We start from the raw sequence: 13,498 nt of genomic DNA on the forward strand, positions 1-13,498 counted from the left end.
CTTATTCTCCATAGACATGCACTTAATTTTTTTTTTTAACTCAGTACTGTAGCAAGTTAGACATTACAATTGGTATACCCTTTAAACTGTGTCTTTGGCCCGGTCTGACTCTTCCCGTTTGCGGGTACATATTGGTTCTTACCCGGCTCCCTGATTGTGGCCTTCGACCAATGGACCAGTAATAAGAACCCTGCTTGCAGAGCCAATTGTTGTGGGAAAAATCACCAGCCTTGGAGTCATAGTCGGGTTTCAACGACAGAGTTTATTGTACATTTAAATACCGGAGCTCCGAGGAGAGAAGGACACCAACAGCACAGTGGTCAGCTACGAGTCTTCTCTCTATCTGGAACTCATGTCAAGATACTTTTGTACATTCATATACCCATCCAGATGCCTCTTAAATGTTGTAATTGTACCAGCCTCCACCTCTGGCAGCTCATTCCATACACATACCACCCTCTGTATGAAAACATTGCCCCTTAGGTCCTTTTTATATGTTTCCCCTCTCTAGTTCTGGGCTCCCCCACCCCAGGGAAAATACTTTGTCTATTTACCCTATCCATGGCCCTCATGATTTTATAAACCTCTATAAGGTCACTCCTCAGCCTCTGATGCTCCAGGGAAAACAGCCCCAGCCTATTTAGCCTCTCCTTATAGCTCAAATCCTTCAACCCTGGCAACATCCTTTTAAATCTTTTCTGAACCTTTTCAAGGTTCACAACATCCTTCCGACCAGAACTGCAGCTTATGTGGAAATTCAAATACATCTACTGGCATGCATTTATTTATGCTGCTTGTTACCTCCTCAAATAATTCTAATAAATTTGTTAGGCTTGATTTACCCTTTATGAAGACACGTTGACTATGCTGGGGTGGGGGAGTCCAGACATAGAGGGCATAGGTTTAGGGTGAGAGGTGAAAATTTTAAAAGGGCCCCAAGGGGCAACTTTTTCACACAAAAAGGGTGGTGCATGTATGCAATGAGATGCCAGAGGAAGTGGTGGAGGCTGGTACAATTATGACATTGAAAAGGCATTTGGATAGGTATATGAAAATGAAGTGTTTACAGGGATATGTACCAAGTGCTGGCAAATGGGACTAGATTATGTTGGGATATCTGGTCAGCATGGACGAGTTAATAGATAGACAATAGGTGCAGGAGTAGGCCATTCTGCCCTTCGAACCTGCACCACCATTCATTATGATCATGGCTGATCATCCTCAATCAGTATCCTATTCCTGCCTTATTTCCATAACCCTTGATTCCCTTTATTCAGTTGGACTGAGGAGTCTGTTTCCGTGCTGTACATCTTCATGACGATGACTCTATGTAAGTGCAGAAGTAGGCCATTCAGCCCATTGAGTCGAGAGTGTGGTGCTTGAAAATGAAGGCCTGAAATGTCAATTCTCCTCCTCCTCGGATGCTGCCTGACTGGCAGTGCTTTTCCAGCACCACACTCTAATCTTCAGCAGCTGCAGTCCTCACTTTCGCCCATTGAGTCAACTCTGTCATTCAATGAGATCACAGATCAGATAATCCTCAACTCCACTTTCCCTCCTTTTTCAGATAAATCTTGATTCCCTTACTGATTTTAAAATCTGTCTATCTCAACCTTCCATATACTTAATGATCCAGACCCAGCAGCACTCTGCGGTAGAGTACTACAGATTCACTACTCTCTGACAGGAGAAATTCCTCATCTCTTAAATATGTGACCCCTTTCATCCGCCACAAAGGGAAGCAATCTTTCTGCATCAACCCTGTAAAGTCCCATAAGAATTTTATGTTTCAATAAGGTTGTGTATCATTTATCTAAATTAAACGAGTACAGACAGGCCTAACCTACTCAACCGCTCCATAGATTATGTATTTACAAATACTGTGGTATTATCCTTTGGAAAAAATGTTACATTACAATGACAGATGTACCACTGAAAGCAAAAGCCACTCATTACAAAAAAAAATGTTCAATTCCATCGAAACACTGTAGGAGACTGATTGTAGTGACCCGTCTGATAGAAAGTTGGCCAAAGGTGACTTTAGGCAAGGGACCTAAACAAACTGGAAGACTGTAGACTGAACGTAAATGGTCTGGTAAGCAATCGCTAATCGGAATTTGATCTCCCCAAACAAAATGAAGCTGCATCGTGAGCAGCAAATACAATATACAAGTGTCTGCTTTTAATTTAATCTTTTTTGCATTCATCAACAACTCTGTAGATTATTGCCTTGTCAGTCACGGCTCAGTGAATAGCAGCCTTGCCTCTGATTCAGAGGTCTGCTCTGCGTCTCCATAGATGCTGACTGACCTGTTGAGTATTTCCTGCTGTTTTCACCCCGAGTGTCCACTATGGTGCAATTTCGACCTGACTTTATTGCAGCTTTTCATTTTACATAAAATCGTTGATTTTTTGGGGATGAAAATAATCATACGAGAATCCTTAAATTATTGTTCAAGACAGCAGGAACTCAATATTTTGTTTTAAAATGAATATCCGTCGAAGTATCCTTTCTTCGGGGAAATTTAGTGTGCTGACTAGCAGCCACTCCGGGTGGAGGGAAAGAGGTGAAATTGATTTTATTCTGTGATATGTTTCCCCAAGCTGTCTGTGAACAGAGAGTGAACTGAGAGCTGGTGCAGTGGCTCAGCAGTCACTAGGGGGCGCCATCCCCACGCGCTCAAACAAGCAACGACGGTTACAAACAGGCGGTATTCGGTCAGTGGCCCCTGACTAGAGGCGTACTGCTCTTTCTTCCTATTAAATTCTCCATTAAAAAAAAGTTCCTTGCGGTTTTAAAAACGAACTCAATTCAGTCACTGTTAGTCATGCAACACAGAGGAAAATGGCGTCGGCAGGTACCCGGGAACATGAATACCATCTCCATCGTGAACCCTCCGTTTCCAGCAGGGCCCGGGTAACGGAAGATCCTAGTGACGCTCTTGTGATTGACGTGGCAGCTGAGCAATGACAAGCGGGAGCGGGCGGGTGGGCCGTTGGCCTTTGTCCAATAGGTATGCGGGGTGGGTGGAAACTGGAGCTGTCAATCAGAGGGTGCAGACCAATGGGCAGTGTTGGGGGCGGGGTGTTGCGGGGATTCAGAGTGAGGGGCCGCTGTACTCCCTCCCAGCCTCCGCCTCCCCGCCTGATCTGTGTCTCTCTGTTTCCGTTCCTAGTGCATGGTGGGCGAAGGGAGGAATTGTTGGAAAAAAAGAGGTTAGTAATTTTTTTTACCCAGTATGCCCTATTTCTTTTACCCAGATCAGCCAAGGTTTTAGTTGTGTGGGGTGGAGGGGAAAAGTGTCGGTCAGGCAAAACATGGACTCGAGGGTAGTTCGGTTACCGTTTGGAAGTTAGTTTCTTCTGATAGATAATTAACAGTCGCTTCCCTCTCTCTTTCCACCCGCCCCCCTCCCTCTCCTTGTTGTTTGGTGCTCGGTACATTTTCAAATTTATCGCACGTAACTACCAACCGCAGGAACTGAGCGGATGTTGCTGTGAACCGTCACTGACCCTTTTTATTTATTGCACATTTTTTTCCACGTTTTCCTCACCACAAGGACTGGCTGGCTTTTCTAACGGGACCTTTATCAAGTTGACAGTAAAAAACAGTTTAACCGTGACATATTGTTTTGGGTTGTTACCTATTGTGCCCATATGATTGGCCGGGCTCTCTCTTGAGAGAGCTGCGAATGATGTTGAAGAGAAATACATGCAAGAGGTGTTGGTTAATGTACACTTTCTATCGACACGAGAAAAGAGTTGTTTGGGTGTAGGGTTCTGAAGCCGAAAGAGTAGCCCTTTTTGTTCCAGATATTGATCTGGATTGCCATTAGTTTCAGCTTTCGTACATGCAGTTTCAAGATCTATATTGTTCAAAGTAAACTCCCTTTTTCGTTTATAATGACAACAATTGGAAGTGACTGAAACGCTTATTAAAATAGGTTGTTGAACATTAAATCCTAATTTTGCACTGGAATGTATTAAAAGCTTTTACAATTGTTCTTTCCTTACCACGATTGGCCACATATCGATGTTACTTTCAGTAAATTGCATATATCTTGATAACTGATTTTTTGTTTAATTTTCATCTGAAGCTATAGTTTTATAGGTTAGTTCATCAGTAAACAATTTCTATGCATGACTAAATGGCTTTCAAGATCACTGTTTATAGCAAAGAACTGTTTACACCTTTTTCTTGAGTAGGATATCTGTTGCAGTTTACACATGTGGACTACAGTGGTTCAAGAAAGCAGCTCAACATCACCTTTTCAAGGGCAACTAGGTGGGGGCAATAAAGATGCTGGCCAGCCAGTAATGTCCACATCCCACAAGTAAATAAAAAAACTTACTAATAAGCATAAATCAAAGGGTTAGTATACATTAAACACTCACCATAAGGAAAAAAAAGACCAAAGTCTACCAGCGCCTCTGTGTTACAAACTAACTTTAATAAGAGATGCCAAATTGAGTATTTGTAATTTAAAAATCTTTCTCTTGATACTATTGCAACTCACTGGATGAGTGTGCTGGAAATCAACCCCTTCTCTGACCCAAACCATCACAAAATCGAATGTAGAGAACAGAGAGAGACATTCCAAAATATAGGAAATTTAGTTTTAAAAAGTCATTGGAATAAAAAAAAGTATTTATGTACAGTCTAATATTTTGATACATGTGTATTTTCTTTCTGTCTGAAAATACACCTAATTGATTGGATTGCCTAGTCTGTTTGTTTAGGCTGTCACCAAACTCCTGTACCACAGAGTGTAAATTTAATTTGTTGGTTTTAGACTAGATTCCCTACAGTGTGGAAACAGGCCCTTCGGCCCAATCAGTCCACACTGATCTTCTGAAGAGTAACCCAACCAGACCCACTTCCCTCTGACTAATGCACCTAACACTAGGAGCAATTTAGCATGACCAATTCACCTGACCTGCACATTTTTGGATGGTGGGAGGAAATCGGAGCACCTGGAGGAAACCCACGCAGACACGGGGAGAATGTGCAATCTCCACACAGACAGTTGCCCAAGACTGGAATCGAACCTGGGACCCTGGTGCTGAGAGGTAGCAGTGCTAACCACTGAGCCACCATGCCGCTGCTGACATTAATGGAATTGTGCAAAGTAAATTTGATCAACCTTGATGAACTTGCTTTGGAAATGGGTCTGCAGTTAAAATCTACCATCTAATTTACCTAAATGTCTAAAGATTATAAAGGAATAAATACAAAGATGTTTCCACTTACAAGGAGATAAAAACTTCAAGCTGTTATTAGTTTTGTCAGTAATATGTGGAACATTTATTTATAAAGATACTACAGAAAAACATATAGAAGCCAAAAATATAAAGACTAGCATGGATTTCAAATGGGAAAATCATGCTTGAACAATCTTATCAAGTTAACAACCAAAGGAATGTTAGATAAAAGCAATGCAACAAATGCATGATACTTGGACTTTCAAAAAGCCTTTGAGAAGGTCATAATTAAATCAAACTAAACATTGAGGCTTATTTCTGCAATGATGGAATTATAAAGCAGTGAAGTTATGTTAAATTTGAATCAGTCTTTTATTTCTTAACTTGGAGTACTGTGCACAACTTTATCTCCATAATCAGAAAATATATAGGGGAATTGGGGAAGGTTCAAAAAGATCCAGAAGGATTCTACAAGAACTGAGTGGATATACTTTTGAGGAAAGGCTGAATAATATAGTTGGGCTCAGATAAATCCAATAGGAAATTTAAGAGAAGTTTCTTTACACTGGCAATGTGAGATGTGCTCCCAAAAGGATTAGTGAAGATGAAAAGCATAAATACACTAAAGATGAAGCTAGTTACATATGAGGGAGAAAGCAGAAAAGAATATTTGGACAGGGTTAGAAAATGTAGGATCGGAGGCGATTCACATGGAGTATAAATGTGCTTTACACTTAATATATATTATCTGTCTTCTGGAAGACTGTCTTTGCTTGGTTTCACTCATCCTTCCTAATACTCTGGAGGAATGTTTACATTATGATAGCTGTTTTTCTCGCATTCCTTTTAGCTCAGTGAGACTTACTCAAAAATCGATGTCGTCAGATTAAATAATCTTCATATGAAAAGGTTTGGAGTAACAAGCAGTGATGATGATGCCCTTTGGAGTACTTAAGAATCCATTCTTGATCCATTGTCTTTTTCTTCTAATCCAACTTTTTGTGGGCAGCACGGTGGCACAGTGGTTAGCACTGCTGCCTCACAGCGCCAGAGACCCGGGTTCAATTCCCACCTCAGGCGACTGACTGGAGTTTGCACGTTCTTCCTGTGTCTGCGTGGGTTTCCTCCCACAGTCCAAAGATGTGCAGGTTAGGTGAATTGGCCATGCTAAATTACCCGTAGTGTTAGGTAAGGGGTAAATGTAGGGGTATGGGTGGGTTGCGCTTCGGTGGGTCGGTGTGGACATGTTGGGCCGAACGGCCTGTTTCCACACTGTAATGTAATGTAATGTAATGTAATGTAATGTAATGTAATCTAATCTAAACTTTTTGGTGATATCGTTCATAGGATGTGGTCAGTATGTATATGTATTTTGATAACCAGCCATGGGAGATTTTAGTCTCTCATGGGATGAAGGTGTTCTAGCAAGGCCAGTAATTGTTTATTTTTATTTGCCCTTAACAAGATGGTGGTGAGCCATTGCCTTGAACTACTGCAGTTCATCTGGTGCAGGTATACCGGCAACGAGTATTCAGTGAAAGAATGGTGATGTAGTTCTAAGCTAGAAGTTAGCACCACTGCACAGAGACCCGGATTCAATTCTAGTCTTGGGTGACTGTGTGGAGTTTGTATGTTCTCCCCACGTCTGCATAGGTTTCTGCTGGCTGCTCCAGTTTCCTCCTTTGATCCAGAGATTTGAAGACTTCATCACTTGGCCATGCTAAATTGCCCATGGTGTCCAGGAATGTGTAGGTTAGGTGAATTAGCCATTGTAAATGTGAGGTTATGGGGATAAGGTGGGTTGCTCTTTGGAGGGTCTGTGCAGACTTGATGAGCCAAATGGTCTCTCTGCGCTGTAGGAGTTCCATGATTCTATGATGATATTCCAGTGCATCTGTTGCCTTTGACAATCTCTGGTTAGGGTTGAAGATTTGGAAGGTCTGTTGAAAGAAGGTTGGTGAGTTGCTGCAGTGCATCTTGCAGATGGTGTACATTGTTGCCATTATACAGTTGGTGAATAGAGTTAATATTTCAGGTGGTAGATGGAGTTCCAGTCAAGTGGGTTGCCCAGTCCTGAATGTTATCAAGTTTATTGAGTGCTGTTGGTGCTCAAGTCATCCAGTCAAGTGCAGAATATTCCATCACACCCTTGACTTGTGCCTTGATGTTAGAGAGGCTTTTGTGCACCAGAATCTGACTCCTAGTCTCTTACCTGTAATCACAGTATTTATGTTGTTGGTCCAATTCAGTTTCAATGGTAACAACTCACCCCCCCCACCCTCCAACCCCCCGCTTGTAGTGGGGGTTCAGCAGTGGTAATGTTGCTAAATATTGGAGGTGATCTTTGCATAGCACTTGCATGGCATTAGTTTTACTTGTGCGATTGGCATTTTATACTAAACCCCAAATTCTTGTTTGGCAATAGCTGACAAGAAGAAAAATAATTAATTTGAAAGGTAAACTATCAACGTTTATTGGACAGTTCTTAATACTTAGCATTCTACTAGTGGAGGGACAGCATAATTCACAAGTACAATATGGTCAGCCTATCCTTCCTCCGGAACCCTGGTTTCTTCAATCACAATATCGTTTATCATTTTAACTTAGCCAACTTTAATACAGCTACAAATTACTTTGCAGCTTTAAAACTTCATCTTTAGTTTCGTGGTCCTTAATTGCTAAAGCTTCTAATCCACCTTAATTGCTGGAGCTACACACAGCTTCCAAACACATAAAAACAAAATCCTGGGGATGCTGGAAATCTGAAATAAAAACAGCGTGCTGGAGAAACTCAACAGGTCTGGTAGCATCTGGAGAGACAGAATAAGAGTTAACCAAGATGAGTATTCCCAAAATGATTAATATGTACTTTACTGATCCCAACTTCTAGATTTTTACGGCAATCTAAAATCTGAGATAATTACTCCAGCAAATGCAAACTCCTAAGCATGTGCTTTACTCCTAATTTCAAAGTTCCCCCATATAAGTATCTTCTAACAAATATAAGTATCTTCTATCACTCAGCAAATGCAAAAATCTTAGCAATGCATTCTATTTTACACCTTTTTGTTGAAAATAATTTTGTAATATTTTAACCTAAATTTATGTACAAGTGTCAACAAAACCCACAATTTCTAAACAATTATTTCCAATTCTTGATCAATGGGAAAAATATTCTTCGCTTCTGTGTGCTCTGACCACCTTGCTTTGATGAATCAACTTGGCCACCATTCTTACTGCTAACCATAACTTGTACCTAAACAGGAACACTTGGCCCCTCCCAACCAATACTTCAGGGTTGTTTTTATAAAGCTGCATTCCAGTATCTGACACTTAGAAAGATGTACACACTAAGAAATTCCAATTCTAAGCTTACAAATAGTACAATATGACAACACAGATATCTCCACAAGATGAAGTCTAACACATGTCACTTATCTGCCCAGACCTGAGTGCGATTCAGTTCTTGCTATGGGCTACAATGTCTTCAGCAAACATCCTCACTTTGTACTTTATAATGTATAGGAGGTCATTGAAACAACTGAAGTTGAAACTGAAGGTTAGAGCTAGGACAAAATTTTGAAGAATTTAAATTTGTGTGTTCCTTGTGTTCTTCTGCAGTGCTGTTCTGGACCTGAGACATTTGACCCCCCCCCCCGAGCCACAGCCAGCTTCCTTTCTTGGTAGATATGGTTCCAGCCAGTTTCCATCCTGGTTCCCATTGACTCCAGTTTTGCTAAAATGTTTTGATGTTACATTTAGTCAAATGTTGCCTCAATTTTTATGTCAGAGCTGAAAATGTGTTGCTGGAAAAGCGCAGCAGGTCAGGCAGCATCCAAGGAACAGGATGACCTGCTGCGCTTTTCCAGCAACACATTTTCAGCTCTGATCTCCATCATCTGCAGTCCTCACTTTCTCCTAGTCAATTTTTATGTCAGTCAGTCTCACCTCACTTCTGGAGCTCAGGACCTTGAGCATCAATGAGCAGGTTATTGAAGTGTAAATTTCACTTGATAGTATTGTCAATGACACTTTCCATCATTTTCCATTTCATCACTGTTTATCAAGAGTAGACTGATAGGTTGTTAATTATACCAATTGGATTTGACCTGTGTTTTAGGGACAGGACATACCTGGGCAGAGTTGGAGCTGTGTTGAAGTATCTTGGCTAGGGGGACTTTCAATTCTGGAGCACAAATCTGCAGGATCATTGCTGGTTTATTCTCAGGCCCCATAACATTTGTTGTATTTTGTGCTAAAAGCTCTAATTAGATATCGTGGAAAGTCGGTTTTATGTTCAAGTTTGGCATTTGTGATGCTGGGGAACTCAAAATGAGGCTGAGATGGACCATGCAATCGGGGCTTCTAGCTGAAACTATTGCAAATTCTTCAGATTTGTCTTTTGTACCAATGTACCGAGAACCCATATTGTTGGGAATAGGAACTTGATCTGATCAGTTGTTTAATTGTCCACAATGTGAGCTTTGATGTGACCTCTTGGTCATGGAATTACTTATTTCTGTCTATTGTCTGCTGTTTAGCGTTGATGTGGTACTGTGTTGTCGCTTTACCAGTCAATTTCTCATTTTTAGGTAGTCCCAGAAATAGTCCTGATATGCTTTTCTGCAATTCTAATTGAAGTTGAGTTAATAACCTAACTTGATGGTATTGGTAAAGTGGGGGATATGCTGGGCCATGAAGCTATTGATGGTAATTAAGTACAATTCTGCTGCTGGCGATTGTTCACAACACCTCATGGGTGACCAGTTTTGACCTACTAGATCTGTTGTGGATCTATCCCATTAAATATATTATTAGTGCCACATAGCACAGGGGATAATATCCTCACCATAGACATCATGTCCACAAAGATTGTGATGATTCCTATCAATGCTGTCTTGAACAAATGTATCTACAGTAATAGATTGGCGAGAAAGTTATCAAGTGGACTTTTCCCTCACCACTAGCTGTAGGTCTAGTCTGCCAGGCTTGTCCTTCAGGGCTTGGCCATTAATGGTACCACTGTTGGCTATCATTGATAATTACAAAAAAATTAAAAATAAGGTGGTGCTGGAGACAAACCAAATGACTAACATGCTAGGTATAAGAGATGCATGCCAATGCTCCAACCAAAATAACTTATTTATTGATATTAATTTTTTGCAATTATCTCTCTGCAATTAGCTGGATTATAAGTCATCCCTTCACTTGTTATTTAGCTGTTGACACTTGACACACACTGTCTGACACACTTGATCACCCTGTAAGAGACCAATTATTCGGCCTGTTAACACTCCACTCACACCATTTTAATGGTCTTTTGATTGAGAGACATAGAGGTGTACAGCATCGAAACAGACTCTTCAGTCCAACTCGTCCATGCCGACCAGTTATCCTAAACTAATCTTGTCCCATTTGCTAGCACTTGGCCAATATAATTCTAAACCTTTCCTATTCAATTACCTGTCCAGATGCCTTTTAAATGTTTAATTGTACCAGCCTCCTCCATTTCCTCTGGCAGCTCAGTACATGCACAATCCTCAGCACGAAAATGTTGCTTCATTAGGTCCCTTTTAATTTTTCCCCTCTTACCCTAAATCTATGCCGTCTAGTTGTGGACTGCTCCACCCAGGGAAAATACCTTGTTTAGTTACCCTACCCATTGCCCTCATGGTCTTATAAATCTCCATAAGGTCATCCCCTCAGCCTCTGAAGCTCCAGGGAAAACAGCCCCAGCCTATTCATCCTCTCCCTATAGCTCAAACCCTCCAACCCTGGCAACATCCTTGTAAATCTTTTCTGAGTCCTTTCAAGTTTCACAACATAGGAGGGAGACCAGAATTGCACACATTTTCCAAAAGTGTCCTAACCACTGTCCTGTGCAGCTGCACCATGATCTCCCAAAACCTATACGCAATGCTCTGACCAATAAAGGAAAGCATACCAAATGCCTTCTTCACTATCCCATCTACCTGCGACTCACTTTCAAGGGACTATGAACTTGCACTCCAAGGTCTTTTTGTTCAGCAACACTCCCCACCTTACCATTAAGTGTATAAGTCCTGCCCTGATTTGCTTTTCTAACATGCACCACCACTCATTTATCTAAATTAAACTCCATCTACCACTCCTTGGCCCATCTGATCAAGATCCCACTGTACCACACCTCCAATTTTACTAAATATACCTCCTTTGTTCACATCCAGATAATTTATATAAATGATGAAAAGCTGTGAACTGAGCACCAGTTCACACCTCTGGTGACAGGCCTCCAGTCTGAAAAGCAACCCTCCTTCACCACCCTCTGTCTTCTACCTTTGAGCCAGTTCTGTATCCAAATGGCTACTTCTCCTTATATCTAACTTTGCTAACCAGTCTACCATGAGGACTGTCTGATTTTCAAGTCTGTGCCTGGATGCTCTTCTCACTTCACTGACAAAGGGGCAGACCTGTGAGAGCTTGTGATTTCAAATAACCTGTTAGACTGTAACCTTGCTAGCCCTGTTGTTGGGATGCATCAGAATATCAACAAAACAGCCCTTACAAGCCTCCGAGGCAATTTGGAAAAACGAAACAAATTCCTAACCTCATCACTGGACATCAGTGGGCACATTCTGGCTTCTTGACAATGAACACCACTTGCTTTTAACTAGAGGCCAGATTTAGTTGGAGGGATTTTAATCACAAAAAAAGTAAGTGGGTTTGGGCTGGGGAGACCAATCTGACACCAACACCTCCACATCCCGGCCAACAAATGATGTCTGGCAAACTTCTCCCTGTGTTTTTTCTCTCCCTCTCTCCAGTCTACCAGAACAGTTCTAGAATTTGGGTAAGTTTGATGATTGGGCCAAAATAGTTTATTTCTACAGACAGTTCATCTATCTTGTGTGGACATTTCATGCATTCAAATAAAAAGCTTTTAATTTTCATTTCTTACTACTGTTCTAAACGTGGACTTTATTCACTGATGAATACATGTATAGATAAAGATTTACTGATGAGCGGGGAAAGACTGATTGACTCTCCAACAACTTGAATGATTAATCCAGAAGTAATTGAAAGAATGAGGAAGGAAGTTAAAAATGAATTCTCAGTTCAAAGAATGAAATGCTTTGAAATCGACATTATCATATTCTTTAATGTTGAGTTGATCGGCATGTGATGTAAACTGAGGTGTTATGGTGAATGGGAGAGATTAGGGCTGCGGAATTAATTCATTGCTTCAGCAAATGTTGAACATAAAAGGTTTGTACACTCCTTTGTTGCTGTAAATGTGATTTCTGTGGTTTACTTTTTAAAATTTGATCTTGGGATGTGAGTGACATTGGCAAGACTCCTTATTACCTATTCTTAGTTTTCCCGTGAAGGTGATGATAGATGTTGTTCTTGAACTGCTGTAGCCCTTGTGACAGTGAAATTTTCACAGTCCTGTAAATATGGAAGGAATGGTATTTAGAATCTAGCCAGAATGGCATGAAACTAGCAAACAGGATTATTATGTCATCTCTCATACAATCTCTTTTGCGATAACAATTGTAATGGAGGAAAGTTCTGTAAACTAATAATAACTTGCTACAGTATGTCCAAACCTTGTGCAAGAGTGAACATTGGTTCTGTAGCAAGTATGCTAATATCCAAACTACTCTGTCTTAGTTGATATTGAGCTTCTTAAATGATGCTATAGATGTACCCATCAAGGTTGAGTTTGTTAAGAGCTAGAGAGGTTACAAGGTAACAATGTAACCTCTCTAGCTCTTAACTGTCTGTGAGGTTACAAGGTAACAATGTTTAGAAACTATCCACCTCCTGCCCTATGTTTTAGCTATATTATTTTTTATAAATATTTTTATTGAAAATTTAACATTTTTACAAGTTTACAAATAAAAAAACCCAAGTATAAACATTGATATACAATTAAATCTTAAATAATAACCAAAATCTATCAACAGAAAAAAGAGATACCAAGAAAAAAAAAACTCAACTAACTACTAATCTAACCTGGAATTAACCAGAATGTATGATTAAATCTCTTACATTATTCAGGGGAAAAAAAACGACAGATAACACAGAAATTGAGTAGTGAGATACATGCTCGGAATGTGTTAACATCAAATCATAACAAAACCCCTATTCGTGCGGGAGTCCTCTCCCAAGGTGCCCCGGACCAGCCAGGTTCGCCATCTCAATTAAATAAAAGCCCTTGTTAGGATGGCCGAAATATCTGTATTTATGTAATTCAAGAAGGGCTGCCATATTTTATGGAATAATGCGGTCTTTTGGTGCACCATATTTGTAA

At 40.5% G+C, this 13,498-nt stretch overlaps 1 protein-coding gene and 1 long non-coding RNA gene across 5 annotated transcripts in view; one reads left to right on the forward strand and one right to left on the reverse strand.

The window, feature by feature from the left end:
- Positions 1 to 242: 242 nt before the first annotated feature.
- On the reverse strand, positions 243 to 2,918 carry LOC148146968 (uncharacterized). Its single transcript, XR_015760025.1, has 2 exons — positions 2,311 to 2,918; positions 243 to 1,506 (listed from the first exon to the last, which is right to left on the reverse strand). It is a non-coding gene; the product is annotated as an uncharacterized LOC148146968 (long non-coding RNA).
- A 216-nt stretch (positions 2,919 to 3,134) lies between these two features.
- LOC122557816 (zinc finger protein 143-like) overlaps positions 3,135 to 13,498 on the forward strand; it is a 98,707-nt gene continuing 88,343 nt past the window's right edge. For 3 of the 4 annotated variants that reach the window (XM_043705895.2, XM_043705897.2, XM_043705899.2), the window contains exon 1: positions 3,135 to 3,216. In XM_043705895.2, the coding sequence (XP_043561830.1) occupies positions 3,180 to 3,216 (37 nt within the window). In that variant the 5' untranslated portion in view covers positions 3,135 to 3,179. The remainder of the gene's footprint in view (positions 3,217 to 13,498) is intronic. The other variant, XM_043705891.2, reaches the window with a different exon arrangement.

Source organism: Chiloscyllium plagiosum, unplaced genomic scaffold (genome assembly GCF_037043375.1).
Source record: "Chiloscyllium plagiosum isolate Xiang-an unplaced genomic scaffold, Cpla_swu_hap1 HiC_scaffold_18, whole genome shotgun sequence".
In the NCBI taxonomy this organism is placed as follows: domain Eukaryota; kingdom Metazoa; phylum Chordata; class Chondrichthyes; order Orectolobiformes; family Hemiscylliidae; genus Chiloscyllium; species Chiloscyllium plagiosum.